The following is a 24,759-nucleotide window of genomic DNA, read 5'->3' on the forward strand; positions in this document are numbered from 1 at the left end:
ACTTCAACCTTATTACTACATGTTAAGAATTTCATACATTAAAAATAAAAAGCAATTTTGACCCAATAAAAGTATTTAAGTACAAATAAAAGGAAAACATTTTTAATAAAAAGTAAATTAAATTAAAAGCAGGTACCTAAACCTGTGGCATATAAGTAAATAGTATTTCAACATCTTCCATCAGAAATGGACCTTTCTTTTGGTACTACTGTATTTTGGCTTTTAGTATAATCAAGTTTCTAAGCTAATGATAATGACTGGATACACAAGTTTGTGGGAAATGCACTGATTTGAAATAATATTTTCTAATGTGTTGGTTATTTATTATCATTGTAGTACTCTTGCCTGGCAAATCCCATGGACGGAGGAGCCTGCTAGGCTGCAGTCCATGGGTTCGCTAGGAGTCAGACACGCCTGAGTGACTTCACTTTCACTTTTCACTTTTCACTTTCATGCATTGGAGAAGGAAATGGCAACCCACTCCAGTGTTCTTGCCTGGAGAATCCCAGGGATGGGGGAGCCTGGTGGGCTGCCGTCTCTGGGGTCGCACAGAGTTGGACACGACTGAAGCGACTTAGCAGCAGCAGCCAGGCTTTAAGGATATTTAAGATCAAAAATAGAAAAATTGGCCCATCACAAACAAAACCATTCATTCCTAAATTTGAATATATAAACTCATAATTAATATAAAACTAGCAACAAGCTTTGTAAACATTCAGTTGGTTTTCTGTTAGTTATTTAGATTGTTTGCATTTAAGTTAAAATTTTCTCAGCTTTATTAAGGTATAACTAACAAATGAAACTGTAACATATTTAAAGTATGCAGCATGACTTGACATGCATAAACATTGTGAGAGGACTCCCTTAACTGTGTTAATGAACACATCCACCACCTCAAATATTTAACATTTTCCTTTCCGTGAGAACATTTAAGTTTTACTTTGTTAGCAGTTTAGTTGTACAATACAGTGCTATCAACTATAGTCACCATGTTATACATTAGATCCTTAGAGCTTATTCATCTTATAATTGCAAGTTGGTATTTTTTTTTTACCAGTTTCTTCCGATTTTCCATACCTCCCAGCCCCTGGCAAATACATTCTATTCTTTGTTTCTATAAGTTTGGCTTAAAAACAAACAAACAAATAAACAAAGACTTCACCTGTAAGTTATATTTGTCTTTCTGTGTCTAGCTTATTTCACTTAGCATAATATCCTGCAGTTTCATATGTTTTGCTGTAAATGACAGTGTTTCTTTCTTTCTCGTGGCTGAAACATATTCCATTGTGCATACAGACCGCTCACCCACAGATGGACATTTAGGTTGTTTCCTGAGTGGCTCTCATGAATAACACTGCAAAGATGAGGCAACTACAAATATCCTCTGAGATAAGGTTTTCATTTCCTTTGAATATATACCGAAAAGTGGGATTTCTGGGTCATATGGTAATTCATACCACAGAGTAGCCACCATACGTCTTTTGACTGGAGAATTTAGTCTGTTTACATTTTAAGTAATTATCGATAATTACGAACTTACTATTGCTATTTTGTTCATTGTTTTCAGGTTGTCTAGTAATCTCTTTTTTTCTTGCTATCCTCCTTTGTAACTTGATGATTTTTCTGTAGTGCTATGCTTTGATTCCCTTCCCTTTGTCTTTTGTGTATCTATCATAGGTTTTTGCTCTGTGATCACCATAAAACATTTTGCATTTTGCGCTTACATAAAACATCGTATAACAGTTTTAAGCTGACAACAACTTCATATACATACAAAGCTCTACATTTTTACATTCCCCCTCAACATTTTTGTTTCTGATATTACAGTTTACATTTTTACATTGTGTATCCATTAACAAATTATTGTAGTTGTCACTTTTAATATTTTTGCCTTTTAATCTTCACACTAGGGTTCTAAGTGATTTACCTACTACTATTATAACATTATTCTGATTTTATCTATGTATTTACTTATACATGTTATATGTATTATATAAAATATGTATTATATAAAACATGTATTAATATGTATTATATAAAACATATAATACATATTATATTTTCATGTTATCCTTTTACTAATTAATATCCATTCATTTCAGCTTAAAGAAATTCCTTTAACATTTCTTTTACAGCCTGTAGAGTGGTGATAAACTCCTTCAGCTTTTGTTTGTCTGGAAAACCCATTTTCTCTCCTTCAGTTCTGAAGGACAACTTTGCTTGGTAGAGAGTTCTTGGCAGTATTTTTCTTATAGCACTTTGAATATACCATGTTACTCCCTTCCAGTCTACAAAATTTCTCATAGTCTTATGGGGGCTCCCTTGTGTGTACCAAGTTGCTTTTTCCTTGTTGTTTTTACAGTCCTCTCCTTGTCTTTAACTTTTGACAATTTACTTATGTGTCTTGGTGTGAGTCTCTTTGGATTCCTTTTATTTGGAACTCTCTGGGCTTCCTGGATCTGGATCTGTTTCTTTCACCAGGTTAAGGAAGTTTTCAGCCATTACTTCTTCTTCTTCTTTTTTTTTTTTTTAAATAACTTTGACTTTTATGTACTTATTATTGAAGAAATTCACCCTACTTACAAGTGAAATACTGTGAGTTTATAAATGAAATTAAAAATCTGAATTGGTGCCACTTTTAGCTAACACTTTCTAAATGGTTTGAGTTACTGTGTTTTGAAAAGGAAAATAACAACATGCAGAATTTTAAGCAAACAATATTTCAGAGAAAAAAACAGTACAAAGGAAATGTATTTTAAAAAGAAAAACAGTATTTCAACATAAAGTACTTCAACCTAAACAAATACATTTTTGCGAAAGGCAAACCTCTAGAAAATTTATTAATTTTGTACCAGCCATTTATTTGCAAAAAACAGACAAAATTTAATTCTACTTCTTTCCAAAATTGATGATTTATCCAAGAATGCAGCTTTGAATTCCAAGGTTATGTTTCTTCAGTGAGAAGATAATTATAATTATTGATGTGGAATATTCATTATCTTGGTTACACAAACAAAGGTCCAAGGGACTAGGAGGCCAGTCCCTGCTAGCACAAAGAAGTCTGGAAAAACACTGCTTTGCCATATGTTCAGATACTGGCAAAAGGAGCTTTCTTTGTTGGTACTGTCTAACAGGAAGGACTTTTAACCACTTCCCTGACAGGCATTGTTACTGCCCCTGAAGTACAAATAAGTAATTTTCAATTCGAGGCTTTGGTTAACCAATTATCATTGAGGCTGCATGCACCTTGTTTTGTTTTGTTTTTTCATTATTCCACTTCATTTACATTTATTAAACTGTCTATGCAGCAACCAACAAAAAGGTAAAAGCTAAAATTCTCTCATTAACTGATTTAACATAAATTAAGCATTCATCTGGAGATATCTGATCACTTGAGCTATCTCTTCTAGTCATCACTGTAGATCATTCAGCATCTGGCTCTGATGTGAGAAGTTCAAATGCATCTTCTTGCACTTTCCCTTAACTAACAGTCACAATCATTACCTAAAAGAGTCAAAGTCCCTTCTATACTTTGGAGCTAGGAATTAGAGCAATGCAAATAAGAACTGACTTTTAGAGACACTGATACTCACGGCAAACTTAACGATAAAAAATTTAATAGATCAAAAGATATATAGTGTCCATGGCCAATAACCTATGATGTATGAGTATGTTTGGAAGAAAGTGATAACAAGAAACAAATCACTTAAAGCCTTTGGAGGTAGGAAGGCTATCTTGGGGACTTTCCCTGTTTGTCCAACAGTTAAGACTCTGCACTCCCAATGCAGGCAGTCTGGGATTCAATCTCTGGTCTGGGAACTAAGATCCCACATACCACAACTAACTCTGCATAGCTAAGCCCATGTGCTGCAACAAAGACTCAGCACAGCCAAAATAAAGATAATTAAGAAATAATTTTCTTAAAATTAAGAAATATATTTTAAGAAAAAAAAGGTTATCTTTTGAGTCATAATTCCCCAGGGGTGGGGGTATCATCCAAACTTCTCAACTTTCCCTGAAAATTCCATAAGACCTCAGTTTAGGAAAACTGAGAGTAGAGAGTTGGGTACTGCTGCTGCTGCTGCTAAGTCGCTTCAGTCGTGTCCAACTCTTTGTAACCCTACAGACCATGGCCTGCCAGGCTGCTCCGTCCATGGGATTCTCCAGGCAAGAATACTGGAGTTGCCATTCCCTCCTCCAGGGGATTTTCCCAACCCACGGATCAAACCTGTGTCTCTTGTATCTCCTGCATCGACAGGTAGGTTCTTTACCACTAGTGCTATTTTCAGTTCTGTTCAGTTCAGTTGCTCAGTTGTGTCCAAATCTTTGTGACCCCATGGACTGTAGCACACCAGGCTTCCCTGCCCATCACCAACTCCCAGAGCTTACTCAGACTCATGTCCATTGAGTCGGTGATGCCATCCAACCATCTCGTCCTCCGTTGTCCCCTTCTCCTCCCGCCTTCAATCTTTCCCAGCATCAGGGTCTTTTCAAATGAGTCAGTTCTTTGCATCAGGTCAGCCATTACTTCTTTAAAAATAGTTGAGGGTGTGTCAAGACCTATCAATGTCTCGAAGGGATAACTGCATTGAACATCGAGATGCTGGATGATTGGAAGCTGAATCAGAAAGCAGCTATTGTTGTTCAGTTGCTCAGTCATGTCCAACTCTCTGTGACCCCATGGACTGCAGCACGTCAGGCTTCCCTGTCCTTCAGCATCTCCCAGAGCTTGCTCAAACTCATGTCCATCGAGTCGGTGATGCCATCCAACCATCTTATCCTCTGCCGTTCCCTTCTTCTCCTGCCTTCAATCTTTCCCAGCATCATGGTCTTTTCTAATGAGTCAGCTCTTCACATCAGGCGGCCAAAGTATTGGAACTTCAGCATCATTCATTCCAATCAATATTCAGGGTTGATGTACTTTAGGATTGATTGGTTTGATCTCCTTGCAGACTTTATTGGGCTCCAAAATCACTGCAGATAATGACTATTTGCCATGAAATGATGGGACTAGATGCCATGATTTTAATCTTTTGAATGTTGAGTTTTAAGCCAGTCTCATTCTCCACTTCACTCTTCTCCTTCACCTTCATCAAGAGGCTCTTCAGTTCCTTTTTGCTTTCTGTCATAAGGGTGGTATCATCTGCATATCTGAGGTTATCGATATTTCTCCCGGCAAAAACCTGATTCCAGCTTGTGCTTCATCCAGCCCAGCATTTTGCATGATGTACTCTGCAAATAAATTAAATAAGCAGGGTGACAATATACAGCCTCAATGTACTCCTTCCCCAACTTTGAACCACTCTGCTGTTCCATGTCCAGTTCTAACTCTTGCTTCTTGACCTGCATACAGGAGGAGTATGGTAGTTTGTCAGGAGGAAGGTAAGGTGGTTTGGTATTCCCACCTCTTTAAGAATTTTTCAGTTTGTTGTGATCCACACAGTCAAAGACATTAGGCAGCAGCTAAGCTGTTTCAAAAGTATATAGTTAAGCTTCTTCCAGGGAGAAGCTAGCAGGTGGGTGTTTTTCCTGTTTCCGGTAGCCGTGGGGTTGGGGAGAGAAAAGTGGGTGCTCCTGTGCTCATTAAGAGCTGCTTCTTTGTGTGCTATAGTCCTGTGGGGCTCATGAATGCAAGCCCCAGCGGCTATCAGAGCCAGGTGATTCAGTCCATTTTGGCAGCTGCTGCAAAAGCTGGGACACAAGGTGCATGTACAAGTTTTTTGCAGGGAAATACCAGCAACTCAGAGTGGTCTGGAGGGAGAAGGCAGATAGGTGTCTGTTGGTTTATCCAGTGTCCATGGAGGGTTGCCGCTGTCCCCTAGACAGTGTGCTAAATTGAACCTGACCTATAGGCAGCAACTTTCAAAGTATGCAGGTAGGCCCCTTTCAGGGAAATGGGCAATTTTACCTGCTCCCTCTGCACAGATGGGGTGAGTACACCTGTCCATTAACAAGCACATCTTTGTTTGCTATAGTCTTGTGTGTCTCATGGATGTAAGCTCAAATGGCTTTAAGAGCTATGTGTTTTGGGGGCCCATTCCTTAGGTGGGAGTCTCAGAAGAAAGGGTGCTAAGCATGGCACCCACACTCTTTGCTCCTCAGCAGGCAAATCCAATGATCAAATTACATTTGATAAAAGTGATCAGCAGCAATTAATTCTTCTAAAATTTAGATTGTAAAGAATATCACAATAATGAATAAGGAAAATTATAAGAAATTGTTTTGGTGAGATAACAGAGGAAAAGTGTGAATCAAACAAACAAAAACCCTAATCTCATTTTAACTCCTTTAACCTTTTTCCTCTCTGGAGGTAAACCCAGTTTTAAATGGGACTTGTCTTAGTGACTGGTGACATGACTTAGAAGGTTAACTACTCACAACTAATTCTACACTTTTAAATATGCACCCAGTAGGTTATGATGAATCTCAGAAGAACCTGACCACAAGTATATCCAAAAATAATGAATAATAGCACTTTACTTATATACAACTATAAAAAAGCTTAGATATAATGCTTTAAAAGTCAGATAAAGGTCAAAATAGTAGAAAATATGTGCCCAAACTAAGGTTAAACCCAGTCCTCGGGTTTGTACAGAAGTATATAAGAAGCAATCCTTTCAGACTGAGAAAGGTGGGAGGCTTGAAATTTGAGATACTACTTTTTTGTAAGACTCATCTAAAATCAAGGTTTTGAAAACCAAAGATTTATAGCATAAACTAGCAAAAATTTCTAGCACAATTAATAAATAAATACCTATAGTTAGAGATGCTCACTAGCTTATGGTTAGAGTATAGTCTCTGGGGAGCTCAAAACACACAAATGATTCACTTTCATCCTTACTACACTTTTCTAGAGAAGCATGGCAAATTTCATATTTTCTTAGTTTTTACAAAGGTAGAGATCAATACCAAAGGGCCACCCTGGTAGCTCAGCTGATAAAGAATCTGCCTGCAGTGCAGGAGACCCCAGTTCAATTTGGATTGGGAAGATTCCCTGGAGAAAGGAATGGCTACCTACTCCAGTATTCTGGCCTGGAGAATTCTATGGACAGAGGAGCCTGGCAGGCTACAGTCCATGGGGTCACAAAGAGTCGGACATGACTGAGTGATACCAAAGAAGAGTTGGACACAACTGAGCAATACCAAAGAAGGTACACAGAAAAGGAATCTCTAAGTGTTATGCTGTTGTGTTTCAAGTGCCTTTTTATATTCCTAGACTATGACAGTTATGTGAAAACATCAGATACAAAGCAATAAACATACTAAAATTACAAATATGTGCCAATGAATACATGGGTAAATTACCTTGTTAGAAGTTAAGAGCTGTGCAGCCAGCCATAGGATTTGGGGTAATTTATTATTTCTAGGAAATATTATTGTTTACTAATTTTTAAATAAAACAAAGGAAAAAAATCAAGTAAGGTCATAGTGTATAGGCCAAGCCACAGAGTCACAAAAGTGCCCCAAAATTACACTGGCAGATATAACCTTCTAAGCTTCAGGCAGTCCTGATTGGGGACAAGCCTGCTTCCTGGTCTGATTAAAGGCAGCCACAAATGAGTTAGGTATGAAAGAGGTCAAATAACTGGCATAAAACTTGGCTCAACAGGGACCTTTCATTGTGGATGGTGGTAAACCCATTCAGCCACATCTTTTCCTTTGGGGAGGCAGAAATGCTAGTAGATAAATAAAGAATGGTACGTTGATGAAGCTCAGGATATATCCTTTCCAATCTTGTACACCAAAGATCTCATAAGACTATACCACTGACGATACAAAGCTTCTGTGTAAACCTGCAATAAGATCCAGTTTCAGAAGGCAATATGTGACTGTTTTTTCCTTGCAACCTTAAAGAATGAGACTAATTTGGTTTCACAGAGGAAAAAAGATGATACTAAAAATGGTTTACACATAATTTAACACAGTTAAGATATCTAGGAGAAACTGGTACATACGTCTACAAAGAAATTATGTTACCTATTAAGCACATACTAGGTGCCTGATAAGTAACTGAATGAACAATAAAACCATAAAAGCATTAAATATTTAAAAAGGAATTCCCAATACTAAACCACATTGATTCTTTTCCTTTTTTTTAATTGTTTCTTATACATATTGCCATTTAACTCCTTAAGTGCTTTTGCTATTTTAGAATTTCAAGCATTTAATTTTTCAGTTTATTTTGAATATCTTATTTTTCTATCAGGGATCCAACATGTTCACTTAAAATATATTATTATAAGGTTTCACTGTATTCTTTTTAAAGGAAATATTTCACGTGTATAAATAAACGTGGCGGTGGTAGTTTAGACGCTAAGCATGTCCGACTCTTGCGACCCTATAGAATGCAGCCTGCCAGGCTCTTCTGTCCATGGGATTCTCCGGGCAAGAGTAGTAGAGTGGGTTGTCATTTCCTTCTCCAGAGGATCTTCCAGACCCAGGGATTGAATCTGGGTCTCCTGCATTGCAGACAGATTCTTTACCAACTTAGCTATGAGGGAAGCCCATAAATAAATATAGCTAATAATATAATATATGCCCATGTGCCCACCATCTGGCCAACTTAAGAAAGAAAACACTACAGGTATGACCACCATCCAATTTAAGAAAATTAAAACTACAGATATGACCAAGAAAATACTGTGACGCCCTGTCCACACTGTCCTTCCCCAGCAGCAACAACTACATGCATGTTTTTATACTTATATTACATCTTTATAGATCCATAAACAAAACAGCAGTGGGTTTTTTTTTTCACTTTTTTTTTCTTAAATTTTAAAATCTTTAATTCTTACATGCGTTCCCAAACATGAACCCCCCTCCCACCTCCTTCCCCATAACATCTCTCTGGGTCATCCCCATGCACCAGCCCCAAGCATGCTGTATCCTGCGTCAGACATAGACTGGCGATTCGTTTCTTACATGATAGTATGCATGTTAGAATGCCATTCTCCCAAATCATCCTACCCTCTCCCTCTCCCTCTGAGTCCAAAAAGTCCGTTATACACATCTGTGTCTTTTTTGCTGTCTTGCATACAGGGTCGTCATTGACATCTTTCTAAATTCCATATATATGTGTTAGTATACTGTATTGGTGTTTTTCTTTCTGGCTTACTTCACTCTGTATGATCGGCTCCAGTTTCATCCATCTCATCAGAACTGATTCAAATGAATTCTTTTTAACGGCTGAGTAATACTCCATTGTGTATATGTACCACAGCTTTCTTATCCATTCATCTGCTGATGGACATCTAGGTTGTTTCCATGTCCTGGCTATTATAAACAGTGCTGCGATGAACATTGGGGTACATGTGTCTCTTTCAATTCTGGTTTCCTCGGTGTGTATGCCCAGCAGTAGCAGTGATTTTTAAAAACTTTAATATGTTCATCTCCTAAGACCTTTAAAAACTATGTACCACCATGCTTATTTGACACTTAAATAATGGCAGTTTACTGTTGATTGAATGCATGCTTCAAACATTTTTGTCAAAGCTTTGGACTGCAGTTTAGTTTATTCAATTTATGGAAAATATAACCATATAACTTAATCGGCAAAACCAGTCCCCAATGTCAAATCCAATCACCCAAATCTGTCAGAAAAAAAGTCTAACTTAATTTTTAAATTCAAATAAATGTGTTATTATATGTGCCCATGACAACTTTCTCACTTGTGGGATTTTAATTTTAAGATAGATAAATGGATAGCTAGATAGACAGAGACACTATAAGGCTTGGGGTCTTTGTCACCTGAATAAAATAATGGGTTGCCCCTTTCAGTAATTTTTATTGAAGCTTTCTGTTTTGTTCTCAAGGGATTTTCCCTCAGGACAGATTCTCCAATGTCTCATTGTTTGGTGCCCTCATTTTTAGATTCCAAGGCAATGCACCATAGTTAGATTTAGGGTGGACAAGAAGTAAGCTTTTCTTCTGAAAGACAGATTATGAAAGAAGAAAGAACGGAGTACTGGCAGACCAGAAGGATCTCCGGCAAATCTTTTTTAGGAAGGACTACATATGGAAAGGGAGAACATGGAAATTAATTGCTTTAAAGCTGTCCATACCTGTATATCCCACAGGAAGTCTCTGTGTACCCAGGATACAGGTATCACAATTTCAAATCCACCGATCGAGAGCAGGGGTTGACAAACTAGGATCCAGTTGCTGCTTGCCTTGTAAATAAAGTTGTGTTGGGCGTAGTCACACTCACTGGTTTACAGATTGTCCATGAGCACTTTCAGAGAAAAACTGGCAGGGTTAAACAGCTGCAACAGAGATTGTCTCACAATGGCCAAAATATTTATCTGGTGCTCTGGAGAAAAAGTCTGCTACTCCTCAGCTACAGCATTGTGTATGTGGTTTCTCAAATTCTTTCTTTAAATCAAAGTTATGTAAGACCACGTCGTCCTAAAAGGCTTATTATGAAAAATATTATTTCCTTCTCCTAGGAAACAGCTACTTTATATTCTTCTGGCTGGTATTTACAGTACAGGTCAAATCAGGGAGCCACAAAAGTGTTGACAGCTATCAAGAAGACTTTGTCCCAACCCCTCCATAACATTCTTCTATTATCACTGCTTTATTTTTCAGTTTTAAGCATTATATACTAACTCCTCATTACTGAAAATGAGGATTTATCCCGCTTCCCAGGTGGCTCAGTGGTAAAGAATCCGCCTGCCAACACAGGAGATGCGAGTTCAATTCCTGGGCTGGGAAGATCCCTTGGAGACGGAAATGGCAACCCATTCCAGTATTCTTGCCTGGAAAATTCCATGGACAGAGGACCCTGGTGGGTTACAGTGCAGTCCATGAGACTGCAAAGGGTCGGACATGACTGAGCGAATGAGCATATCCTCAATATAGCTGTAGGTCAATATTCAATATTTATATTAATATTATGAATAAACACTATCAACAAGTGAGTTTTCTGTATACTAGGATTATTTTTCCTTTTCCTACCCGAGGTTTTTCTTGGAAATAATGACATTTATTTATTTCCCACATACTTATCTGTAATTCAACTTTATATGTTCAGTATGTATGTGTTCATTTAACCCCTTTATTTTTCAGAATGTACCTCTTCCTTCATATTTATCTGAAAAACAGCCTGTACTATGTTCCTTTCTCCATGAATAAAACCTCCAGTTTTCCATTGGGTAGAGAAGTTGTATGGTTTTCAGACTTTCACAAAGGGAATTTAACAGTGTCCTTTTCTTTTTCTTCAGGAGATTTAACACTGATACAATGCTATCATTTAATACATGGTTCATGTTCAAATTTAAAGAAATATCCCAAAGCTATCCTTTATAGCTTTGTATCCTTTATAGCAACCCCATGTCCAAGCAGTGGTGGCTGCATGGGCGCAGGAGGGCCAAGAGGAGTTACTCCATGTTCAAGGTCAGGAGGGGCGGTGGTGAGGAGATACCCCTCGTCCAAGGTAAGGAGCAGCAGCTGCACTTTGCTGGAGCAGCCATGAAGAGACACCTCACATCCAAGGTAAGAGAAACCCAAGTAAGACGGCAGGCGTTGCGAGAGGGCATCAAGGGGCAGGCACACTGAAACCATAATCACAGAAAACTAGTCAATCTAATCACACTAGGACCACAGCCTTGTCTAACTCAATGAAACCAAGCCATGCCTGTGGGGCAACCCAAGATGGGCGGGTCATGGTAGAGAGGTCTGACAGAATGTGGTCCACTAGAGAAGGGAATGGCAAACCACTTCAGTATTCTTTCCTTGAGAACCCTATGAACAGTATGAAAAGGCAAAATGATAGGATACTGAAAGAGGAACTCCCCAGGTCGGTAGGTGCCCAATATGCGACTGGAGATCAGTGGAGAAATAACTCCAGAAAGAGTGAAGGGATGGAGCCAAAGCAAAAACAATACCCAGCTGTGGATGTGACTGGTGATAGAAGCAAGATCCGATGCTGTAAAGAGCAATATTGTCCATGAATCAAGGCAAATTGGAAGTGGTCAAACAGGAGATGGCTAGAGTGAACGTTAACATTCTAGGAATCAGTGAACTAAAATGGACTAGAATGGGTGAATTTAACTCAGATGGCCATTATATATACTACTGTGGGCAGGAATCCCTTAGAAGAAATGGAGTAGCCATCATAGTCAACAAAAGAGTCCGAAATGCAGTACTTGGATGCAATCTCAAAACGACAGAATGATCTCTGTTCATTTCCAAGGCAAACCATTCAATATCACAGTAATCCAAGCCTATGCCCCAACCAGTAACACTGAAGAAACTGAAGTTCTATGAAGACCTACAAGACCTTTTAGAGCTAACACCCAAAAAAGATGTCCTTTTCAGTATAGGGGACTGGAATGCAAAAGTGGGAAGTCAAGAAACACCCGGAGTAACAGGCAAATTTGGCCTTGGAATATGGAATGAAGCAGGGCAAAGGCTAATAGAGTTTTGCCAAGAAAATGCACTGGTCATAGCAAACACCCTCTTCCAACAACACAAGAGAAGACTCTACACATGGACATCACCAGATGGTCAACAGAGAAATCAGATTGATTATATTCTTTGGAGCCAAAGATGGAGAAGCTGTATACAGTCAGCAAAAACAAGACCGGGAGCTGACTGTGGCTCAGATCATGACCCCTTATTGCCAAATTCAGACTTAAATTGAAGAAAGTAGGGAAAACCACTAGACCATTCAGGTATGACCTCAATCAATCCCTTATGATTATACAGTGGAAGTGAGAAATAGATTTAAGGGCCTAGATCTGATAGATAAGAGTGCCTGATGAACTATGGAATGAGGTTCATGACATTGTACAGGAGACAGGGATCAAGACCATCCCCAAGAAAAAGAAATGCAAAAAAGCAAAATGGCTGTCTGAGGAGGCTTTACAAATAGCTGTGAAAAGAAGAGAAGCGAAAAGCAAAGGAGAAAAGGAAAGATATAAGCATCTGAATGCAGAGTTCCAAAGAATAGCAAGGAGAGTTAAGAAAGCCTTCCTCAGTGATCAATGCAAAGAAACAGAGGAAAACAACAGAATGGAAAGACTAGAGATCTGTTCAAGAAAATTAGAGATACCAAGGGAACATTTCATGCAAAGGTAGGCTCGATAAAGGACAGGAATGGTGTGGACCTAACAGAAGCAGAAGATATTAAGAAGAGGAGGCAAGAATGCACAGAAGAACTGTACAAAAAAGATCTTCATGACCAAGATAATCATGATGGTGTGATCACTCACCTAGAGCCAGACATCCTGGAGTGTGAAGTCAAGTGGGCCTTAGAAAGCATCATTACGAACAAAGCTAGTGGAGGTGATGGAATTCCAGTTGAGCTATTTCAAATCCTGAAAGACGATGCTGTGAAAGTGCTGCACTCAATATGTCAGCAAATTTGGAAAACTCAGCAGTGGCCACAGGACTGGAAAAGGTTAGTTTTCATTCCAATCCCTAAGAAAGGCAATGCCAAAGAATGCTCAAACTACTGCACAATTGCACTCATCTCATACGCTAGTAAAGTAATGCTCAAAATTCTCCAAGCCAGACTTCAGCAATACATGAACTGTGAACTTCTAGATGTTCAAGCTGATTTTTTTTTTTCAAGCTGGTTTTTAAAAAGGCAGAGGAACCAGAGATAAAATTGCCAACATTCGCTGGATCATCGAAAACACAAGAGAGTTCCAGAGAATCATCTATTTCTGCTTTATTGACTATGCCAAAGCCTTTGACTGTGTGGATCACAATAAACTGTGGGAAATTCTGAAAGAGATGGGACTACAGACCACCTGACCTGCCTCTTGAGAAGTCTGTATGCAGGTCAGGAAGCAACAGTTAGAACTGGACATGGAACAACAGACTGGTTCCAAATAGGAAAAGGAGTCCATCAAGGCTGTATATTGTCACCCTGCTTATTTAACTTATACGCAAAGTACATCATGAGAAATGCTGGGCTGAAGAAGCACAAGTTGGAATCAAGATTGCTGGGAGAAATATCAATAACCTCAGCTATGCAGATGACACCACCCTAATGGCAAAGTGAAGAGGAACTAAAAAGCGTCTTGATGAAAGTGAAACTGGAGAGTGAAAAAGGTGGCTTAAAGCTCAACATTCAGAAAACTAAAATCATGGCATCTGGTCCCATCACTTTATGGGAAATAGATGGGAAAACAGTGGAAATAGTGTCACACTTTATTTTTTGGGGCTCCAAAATCATTGCAGATGGTGACTGCAGCCATGAAATTAAAAGATGCTTACTCCTTGGAAGGAAAGTTATGACCAACCTAGATAGCATATTCAAAAGCAGAGACATTACTTTGCCAACAAATGTCCGTCTAGTCAAGACTATGGTTCTTCCAGTGGTCATGTATGGATGTGAGAGTTGGATGGTGAAGAAAGCTGAGCGCCAAAGAATTGATGCTTTTGAACTGTGGTGTTGGAGAAGACTCTTGAGAGTCCCTTGGACTACAAGGAGATCCTACCAGTCCATTCTAAAGGAGATCAGTCCTGGGTGTTCTGTGGAAGGACTGATGCTAAAGCTGAAACTCCAGTACTTTGGCCACCTCATGTGAAGAGTTGACTCATTGGAAAAGACTCTGATGCTGGGAGGGATTGGGGGCAGGAGGAGAAGGGGACGACAGAGGATGAGATGGCTGGATGGCATCACCGACTCGATGGATGTAGTTTGAGTGAACTCCAGGAGTTGGTGATGGACAGGGAGCCGTGGCGTGCTGCAATTTATGGGGTCGCAAAGAGTGAGACACGACTGAGCGACTGAACTGAACTCATCCTTTATAGCTAAGTTTTCCCCCATTCAGGACCACATGTCACACTTAGTTGTTATGTTGATTAGGTTTTCTTTGTCGTTCATTACACTGACATGACTAGCCCGGCATTTCATGAGGTTTTTCTGGTTATTTCCTTGTGAACTGATTAAGGCTGTTAGTTAAAAAAAGAAAAAAAAAACAACTACATGAATGATGTTTTACTCTCACTGCATTATACAAAGAGGCATACTGTGATGTGAAGTCTGTTCTACTTGATACAACTTTTGACTAACTGGTTAAGGTGGTATGGTGAAATTTGTCCACTATAAAGTTACTTTCTTCCCCTTTGTAATTAATAAGTAATCTGTAGGGCGATACCTTGAGACCATGTAAATATCCTATTCCCCAACAAAATCTGATCCAATGGTTTTAATATCCACTAATGATTTTTCCTTGAATTGATTATCACAATGACTGTTGAAAAATGGTGAGTTTCCAACTCTATTATTTCTTCTACATTTATTGGTTAATACCTAATTGCTTCTTAAATAGATTTTCAACCAGGTTACTGTTTTTAGCATCAGCCTCAACTCCACTTTCAGGTTCCTGGCACTGCTAATTGCTGAGCATTCTGGGGTTCTGTGGTTTAAACTGGCTTCCTTCTAAGCTTTCTTCTCTGCTAGGAGTCATGCTTCTTAGTTTTGCTAAGTTTGCCAACATTTGCTCATCTGCTTTTCCAGTTTCTAAAACATTGTTACTGCTTTTGTGTCTTCAATTTTTCATTGACCTTGTAAATTTATGCTTTTAAAAATAAACGCTTCACTTTCATTTTCATTAAGTTCAAAAGGAGAAAGTAAACTCATGTTTAACCGACTAACTTTACTTAGAAGTCCATTTTTCTTTCCCTGCTTTCAAACTTTATATAAATGATACTGCTTTAGTCACTCAGACATGTCTGACTCTTGGACTGTAGCCCATAGGCTCCCCTGTCCATGGGATTTATCAGGAAAGAATACTGGAGTGGGTTGTTTTTCCTTCTCCAGGGGATCTTCCCAACCCAGGGATCGAACCTGCATCTCCTGTGTCTCCTGCACTGCAGGCAGTTATTTACCTGCTGAGCCATTGGGGAAGCCCATAAATGGTATTGAAATCTTCTGCAATTTGCTCTTTTTACTCAATATTATGTTTCTGAGATTTATCCATCTTGATACATGCATCTCTAGCTCATTCACTTTAGATGAATGATGTTACAACTCAGAGTATGAAGTTGGTACAATTTTTTTTATCTAATTCCACCATATTTCCAATAGTGATACTGTGAGCTTTAGGGCAGGGGGTCTATTTTTGCATAAGAACATACACTCCCCATATAAGTCTGTAGAAAAATAGGATTATATATGCAAAACGTTAATCCTAAAACATTTCGATTCTGTAACTTATAGAACGAGCTAATAATACTAGGCACCAAGAACATGTTCAACAAATGTCAGTCACCTGGAGACAACAGTGAGATGGGCTTCAGAAATTCAGAAAGAAGAGCCCTCTTTGAAAGTTAAACTGCAAGACAGGCCAGGGCAGAGATATGAAGAATAAAACAAAAGAAGAACTGCAGGGCCAGCAACATTTGACCATAATATAATTACTGTAATAGCAAAATAAATAATAGGTCAATTAGAAAAGAGAAGCAAAGAAAAAAGGGAATCATAAAAACAAATGCTGACAATCCATGAAAACACTGTTCACGGGAAGAAAAACCTTAACAAGCACGTGGCAACTTTTTTCTATTCCAAATCATAAGGCTATTCGTGTGGTCAGATTATCCCTATGGTGAAATGGACACAACAGGTGATTCTGGGCCTGATGCAATTAAACATTAATTTTACTACTTAACTTTTCTCATCCAAATATCATACTCATATCCTACTGCTTTTTCCTATGCCAATTTAATTTCTTACTATAAATTAATATACTGGAATTCTAGCAACACTTACAAACTCTCTTGTGTTTTAGTCAGTGTGATATCTTTCAGAGCCAAATCACTTTGGACACAGACAAAAAATTGAGTCATTGGAGCCTTCAGCCCAGATCTGAGAACATGGCCAAGTTAACAAGGTGCTACCTCAGAGCTCCGGCCTCTCCTTCGACTACAGTATCACCATGCAGCTCCATTCTCTACTCGTTTCAAGAATTTCTTCTTCCTCTTTCATGGAGCATGCTTGTGGGTGTGTGTGCTCAGTCATGTCCATCTCTTTGTGACCCATGGACTGTGGCCCACCAGGCTCCCCTCTCCATGTGACTTTCCAGGCAAGAATACTGGAGTGGGTTGCCATTTCCTTCTGCAGGGGATCTTTCTGACCCAGAGACTGAATCTGTGTCTCTTGGGTCTCCTGCATTGTCAGGCGGGGTTTTGTTTTTTTTTTTTTACCAGCTGAGCCACCAGAGGAGCCCTTCAATGAGCATATGTATTAAAAAGGAAGTGAGTATGCTCTAATATTACCGCTTTCTTCTACTGTCTGTAAACCTACTTGCTGAGTCATATATTTTGTCAATGCATTTATCCACTTTTTCAAACAGGAAACTGTGTTTCCTACCATCTTGTCAGTATGAAAGGAGAAGCGATATTTCAAAATAACTTGCTATATATGGCTTCTAATAGGACATAGTTAAGACTATGAACAGTCTGCCTTATTACTTTTTGTGAAATGTTACTTCAACTTGTATTGAACTGATGAACAGGCATTGAATGATATTGGCAACCTCAAGTAAAATGAGAATTTTCATGAAAAAAAGTACAAGCAATGCTCAATTTCAAAATATATTCAGTGTCTCAGGGTTATTTGATAGTTGGCTGCTGGAAATTCAAACTCTGTCATACAAACCATGTAATATAGCTATATGGCATTGAGATTTTCAAGTCTGTCAATAAGCCTATCTAATAAAGAATCAGGTTCTGTGTTAAGTGTTTATGATATATAAATTAATAAGATATAATCCCTGTGCCATATAGCCCATAACAGAGTCTGAAAGATGGATAAATAAGTAATTATAATACTGAACTCAAAGGCTTATATAAGTACACAAGGCAGTGTAGCTATATCAAGAAAGAAATGACTAGCTCTGAGTTAAGAAGCTGGGAGAAAAGCTGAATAAAGCATTTTTTTTAAAATTTTTTAAAAATTTATTTATTTTTAACTGAAGGATATTTGCTTTACAGAATTTTGTTTTCTGTCAAACATCAACACAAATTAGCCATAGGTGTACATATGTCCTCTCCCTCTTGAACCTCCCTCCCATCTCCCTCCCCATTCCAACCCTCTAGGTTGACATGGAGGCCCTGCTTAAGTTCCCTGAGACAAACAGCAAATTCCCATTGGCTGTCTATTTTACATATGGTAATGTAAGTTTTCATGTTGCTCTCTCCATACATCTCACCCTATCCTCCCTTCTCCCCGTGTCCATAAATCTGTTCTCTCTGTTTGTTTCTCCATTGTTGCCTTGCAAATAAATTCATCAGTACCATCCTTCTCAGTTCAGTTCAGTCGCTCAGTAGTATCCGACTCTTTGCGACCCCATGAATCGCAGCACGCCAGGCCTCCCTGTCCATACCAACTCCCAGAGTTCACTGAGATTCACGTCCATCGAGTCAGTGATGCCATCCAGCCATCTCATCCTGTCATCCCCTTCTCCTCCTGCCCCCAATCCCTCTAGATTCCATATGTATGTGACAGTATACAATATTAATCTTTCTGACTTACTTCACTCTGTGTAATAGGCTCTAGGTTCATCTACCTCATTGGAACTGACTCAAATGTGTTCCTTTTTATGGCCGAGTAATATTCCATTGTGCATATGCATCACAACTTTATCCATTCATCTGTCAGCAGACTTCCAGGTTGCTTCCATGTTCTAGCTATTGCAAAGAGTGCTGCAATGATTTTAAAGGGCTTTTAAAATGAAATTAAGCATGAGCAGAAGAGCCCAGCTGATGGAAAAGAAGACATTCAACTTGGGAAACAGCAAGGAGTACCTTCGAAGGTAGGCTAGATATAGCAAATATAAAGAGGAAAGCTAGAAAGTTGGGCTGGGCATGAATCAGGAAGTTTAAATAGTATTTCAAGGAACTAGATTCTTTTGGTCAGAGCTTCCCAAGAAGTGAGCCTAAAACTGGATTCCTTTGCCTTCAAGGTGGCCTATAACTCCTAGTTATAGGATAGGAAGAAACTGTCAGTTTTTTAACATGGTTATATAATTTCCCTACCAATCAGCACCATATGGTTATATATGTACATTTACTGCTGCTCTAGTTACGGCTACTGTCAATCTTCTAAATTTTAGCCATTTTCATACATGTGTGATGGCATCCCATTATGATGACGAGTGATGTTAAGTATCTTTCCGTATGCTTAGTGGCTATTCTTGAATCTTATTAAAGCCAATTCAAGATTTTCACCCCATTTTTATTAGCTTTGTCTTCTATCATTGAGTTGAAGTGGTTTTTATACAGTCTGAATACAAGTCCTTTGCCAGATACATGTACTGGGATTATTTTCTCCCAGTCTGTTCCTTTCTTCATGTTCTCTTTAGATTTTAACATTAGTTTTTAATTTGATTAGGTTCAATTTATCAGTGTTTCTTCTTATGATGGTGCTTGCTATCTCCTGTCTTTCCCAAAGTTGTGAAGATATCCCACTGATCTCTCCTTTTTCTGTAATTTTATTTCACTTATTCCTGGCTGTGCCGGGTCTTTGCTGCTATGCAGGCTTTTCTCCAGTTTCAGCGAGTGGGGGCTACTCTTCATTGTGGCGCCCACGTTTCTAATTGTGGTTTCTCTTGTTGTAGGGCACGGGCTTCAGCAGTTGCAGCTAATGGGCTCTAGAGCACAGGCTCAACAGTTGTAGCTCACTGGTTTAGCTGCTCTGTGGCATGTGGGATATTCCCGGATCAGGGATCAAACCATGTCTCCTGCGTTGGCACACAGATTCTTTACCACTGAGCCACCAGGGAAGCCCTCCATTATGTTTTCTTGTAGAAGCATTATAGTCTTAACATTTATGTTTAGTCTAGGAGCCACACCTTTAATTAATATCTGTGTATGATGTGAGGTAGGGATTGAGTTCAGCTTTCCCATATGGATATTATTCTAGCATCACTTGTTATAAAGACTCTTCATTTCTATTGTGTTCCTTTGGTGCTACCGCTGAAAACCAGCTGGTTGTACACTATCTACTTTTAAACTCTCTACTCTTTTCCATTTATTTGTTTATAGATCCTTACACCAGCACCATGCTGTCTTAATTAGTATGGTTTTAGAGTAGTCTTAAAGTCAGTTCTCTAATTGTTATAGCATAAGTCCTCTAATTAGAGCATAAGTCCTCTATTATTGTCTCCTTTTTCATGATTGCTTTCAGCTACTCTAGGCTCTGAATTTCCACATATATTTTAGAATCAGCATCTTGATTTCTACCAAAATAAGTCTAATGGGATTTTAACTGGATTTTTACTTGACTGAGTCTATACAGAAGTGGTTCACAAAGTATGGGGTCTGGATCAGCAGCATTAGTTAGCATCACTAGGGAACTTGCTATAAATGCAAATATTCAGGGCTTACTCCAGACTTTGTGGATCAAAAACTCTGGGGAAAAGGTTCTGCAATTTGTGTTATAATAAGACTGCTCTGTAACTGATTCATAACAAAGTGTTAAGAATTACTGCTGCGAATCAGTAGCTTTTGGGAGAACTAACATCTTAGCAATACTAAATATTCCAATCAATGAACAGATATATCTCCCCATTAATTCAGGTTCTTCCTTAATTTCTCTTACCAATGTTTTATAGTGTTAGGTCTACATGTCTTGCATATAGTTTGTTAAATTTATATCAGGGTATTTTATGCTTTCTGATGCTAATGTAAATGGTAATTTTAATTGCTACTGGCTACCTTCAGCCATGAGCCTGGCAGGCTATAGTCTATGGGGCTGCAAGAGAGTTGGAGATGACATAGTGACTAAATAACAAACCTTCAGCCATAGTCTATAGATGACATGGCGGAAGTCTATTTAGGGGTGGGAGTTCACTAACAGATTTGAAAAAAAGTAGATAACTCAAATTACTGGCAGCATCTTAAAAACAAACTAGTTTCAAAAGATATGCAAGAACAGGAGGTTGTTTCCAATGAACTGACCATACGTGTTAAGCATGAGCATCTACAAAGATCAGAAAAAGGACACCAGACACAATGCTCTCCTGTAGTCTTGCCAAACACTTTACACATTCTTCACAAAAAGATCAAACATCAGTATCTAGCTGCTGGATCCAGCTGCCAATTTGGAAGACAGAGGAACAGGAGAACATGTGTGCATGCCTGCTAAGTCACTTCAGTCTTGTCCAATTTGAGACCCTTTGGACTGTAGCCCATCAGGCTCCTCTGTCCATGGGATTCTCTAGGCAAGAAGACTGGAGTGGGTTGCCATGCCTTCTTCCAGGGGATCTTCCCAACCCAGGGATCAAACCCACATCTCTTATGTCTCCTGGATTGGTAGGCAGGTTCCTTACCACTTGCGCCACCTGGGAAGCCTATACAGAGAGCATAAGATTAGCAAAATCTAGACTGTGGCAAACTTTGGGTGAGTTTTTCAATAGATAAATCGGTCAGGAAATAAAAGGGATGGAGGAAGAATATATAAACTGAAAGAGACTTAAGTATGAAGTTTTTACAAAATAGGCAAGTCTAAACTATAGTGTACATTTGGCTGAGAAGAAAGATTATTTAAACATGTGAGGAAACAATTACTACAAAAGTCAGGGTTCCAGGTTGCTTTTGTGGGTAGAAAGGAGGTTGTATTGAGATGGGGCATATGAGTAGCTGGTAAAGTTATATTTCTTGATCTGGGTGGAATTTGCTTTATAATAACCTATTAAACAACCCCATTTAATTCTTGTGGTTTTCTGTATACATGCCTTTTTACCGTAAATGGGTTTTTCCTCTCCCTTAAGATGATATATGTAGAATCTGGGATTGAAAACTTTGTAAATTCTCACGGTAGAATGGTGTTTGGTGATGATATGAACTAAGGTGTGGTTATGGAAGCAGTTGTTCTTTGAGCTAGGGATATAGGTGAGGACAAAGTCAAAGAACTAAATGGCTAAAAACTTGGAAAGACAGTAAAAGAAAAAAACTGGAAGTCTGGTTCTAATCGCTGCCATCAGTGTGGGAGAGCGCCCTGGACATTAAGAAAGATAAAAAAAAAAAAAAGAAGAAGAAAGATAAAAAATGATGAATAGGTTGAAAGAAATCTTACTAGATTGCAAAGGTACTACACTCTCCTGGGCCCACAAAATGGAAGAATATTTTAGAAATGATAGGGGCAAGGTCCTGCTTTCTTTCTATGCGTTGTAGGAAAATGAGCACACTCCAAGGAAAGAAGAGTCTCACTATCTTTTAGACACAGGTAGATTTTAGTAGAGGTTCTGTGGTAGAGAAAGTTCCTAGAACAATATTAAATGTGAACAGTAATTTGCTACTAAAAAAATGGAAATTCCTGAAACACTATGGAACGGATCAGGAGGGAGAGAAGAGGATGTGCGTGTGTGTGTATTGGGGGCCCACAGACATGGGGGCTCTTCTGTATAAAGAACACTGCAACTAATAGTTTATTTGAAAAGAGGAAACAGAAGGCTCCTTTTCAGATATTTGAGAATGTGAGCACCATGGACGGAATGACCTGGTCTCACTGTTTTAACTGGAGCTTGTCTGAGATGATGGGATTACCTAACATGTACAGGAGTGGTGACTTAGGCCTGATAATTGCAGTTACTTCCATCTAATCACTTTACATGTATCAATGTTTCTATGAAAGAAGGCTTCCAAAGTCCTGAGGATAGAAGAAGCACCCTTTTCTGTAAGAACAGTAGCTCTTATTATAGCCAGCACAAGAAGGGCTATAATAAGCCCTTACCACTGGAAACCACAGAAGATACTTCTGCATCCTGGATCACATTAATTTTTTTCCTACTTTTATTCCAAGGTTCACTGGATACTAGAAAAAAGAATCTGAGAAGCGTAGGACAAGGGCAAGATGGAAGCAACATACACAGCTAAAAATAGGTTTAGTAATATGCTCACTTAGACCTTGGTCAGACAAACACTGATAGGGTCAGTCCAGGAGGAATGGAACAGTAAAGATAGGTATGTTAATTTACAGGTTATCCTCAACTCTGCCTTGGAGTATCCACCTCTTAAAAAGTGTGGCCTGAGTACTGGAACTCATTTATGTTGTCAACAGGGTTTGTGGTAGGGAGGGAAAAGAAGAATCCTCAATAGTAAAAGAAAAGGAATAGACAGTATATAAATGAATTTGAAAACTTCCCTTCTATGAAATACATTTATGTCTTACAAACATTTTGCTACTGTTTTAAAGTAAAAACTATGAAATAATTGTTTTAAAATTATGAAATAACCTTTTTTTCTTTTTTAAAAATCTATTTTCAATTGAAGGATAATTGCTTTACAGCATTATGCTGGTTTCTGCCATTGAAATAACCATGTTTTAAAAACACAAATACCACAGCTTTGCTATGTTTTTCATTCTGCATACCACCAAAATTATGCTTCTAAAGCTTTTATTTTGGCTGCTCCATGTAGCTTGCAGGATCTTAGTTCACCAATCAGGAACAGAACCCAGGCCTAGACCACTAGGTAATTTCCTATGTTTCTAAAGTTTTAAATACAAATTCAACTATTAGTTACTGAGTGCTACATATTACCTGTTAATTGTATATTTTAAAGTTTATTCAGCTACCTGATGGCATTAAATTTACGTAAAAATTATAAACAGCATGATTTGGATAGGACCAAGAGATTTAGTGTTTCTCAACTCTTCCACCAAAGCATCCATATCAGAACAGAGAACTCCCAGAGGCCAGGGAAATGTTCTGATGCAAGCTGTTGTAACTCCAAACGTCCTCTAAAGTATTTTTATCTTGTTTTAAATTTTTATCACTTCATTTAAAATTTTATATAAATTTTATGTTATATTCCATGATTTGTACATTTATTATAAATATGTTTGAAATTATTTTCTATGGAGTAAAATTAACATTTTGGAGAGGTGGCATCACATATGTTTTAGAGGTTTCACGTATCTCTGAGAGTACAAACTCTCAACTGAGAAGCACAGCATTACAGACACATATTTGAATATTCTCCTTGTATATTCTTACCTCCATAGTATGTATTCTTACCTCCATAGTAGGCGGAGTCTTTCTTGTTTTTCTGATCCAAGCTAGAAAGAAAAATAATAACTAAATATAAGTTATCTGTAAACTGCACAAACATTTTATTTACCCACGCATGAAACAAATCTGTATTAATCACCTGCTATATATTGTTTCAGGGCTTCCCAGGTGGCGCTAGTGGTAAAGAACCCGCCTGCCAAGGCAGCAGTCGTAAGAGACATGGCTTCGAGCCTTGAATTGGGGAGATCCCCCGGAGGAGGGCATGGCAACCCACTCCAGTATTCTTGCCTGGAGAACCCCATGGAAAGAGGAGCCTGGCAGGCTGCTGTCCACAGGGTCACAGAGTCAGACATGATTGAAGCAACTTAGCATGCACGCATGTTTTAGGCACTAGAGATACAATAGGGAACCAAACATGTGTTCTCTCCTCTTCTGGAGCATATATACTCGTGAAGGGGCCACACAAAAGAATCAGCAAAATATGTGTCAGGTAATGATCTGCGTCATAAGAAATACTTGAGTGTGGGGAGAGTGTAGAGGGGATAGTTTCATAACTAAAATCATACCTCATAAGCATCTGAATTCAATTTAGTGTATATAATGGCATATCGGCCAAATGATAATGCAGTAAACTACAAGGCAACATTAAACTTATCCTGGCAATGTTAACCACTTATTGCTCAACATATAAAAGAATGGATGGAGAAAAGTTTTCATTTTCAGAGACTTCTCTTCTAATCTGTTCTAGCAAGCAGTCTATCTCCTATGGTTGGTGTAACAGGCCTTAAGC

General features: G+C 38.6%; 1 protein-coding gene across 2 annotated transcripts in view; it reads right to left on the minus strand.

Moving 5' to 3' along the window:
- NDUFAF2 (NADH:ubiquinone oxidoreductase complex assembly factor 2) overlaps positions 1-24,759 on the minus strand; it is a 177,418-nt gene that overhangs the window by 29,218 nt on the left and 123,441 nt on the right. For both annotated transcript variants that reach the window (XM_060400407.1, XM_004016952.6), the window contains one exon: positions 23,976-24,016. In XM_060400407.1, the coding sequence (XP_060256390.1) occupies positions 23,976-24,016 (41 nt within the window). The remainder of the gene's footprint in view (positions 1-23,975; positions 24,017-24,759) is intronic.

The sequence above is a fragment of the Ovis aries genome, chromosome 16, assembly GCF_016772045.2.
Source record: "Ovis aries strain OAR_USU_Benz2616 breed Rambouillet chromosome 16, ARS-UI_Ramb_v3.0, whole genome shotgun sequence".
NCBI classification, from domain to species: domain Eukaryota; kingdom Metazoa; phylum Chordata; class Mammalia; order Artiodactyla; family Bovidae; genus Ovis; species Ovis aries.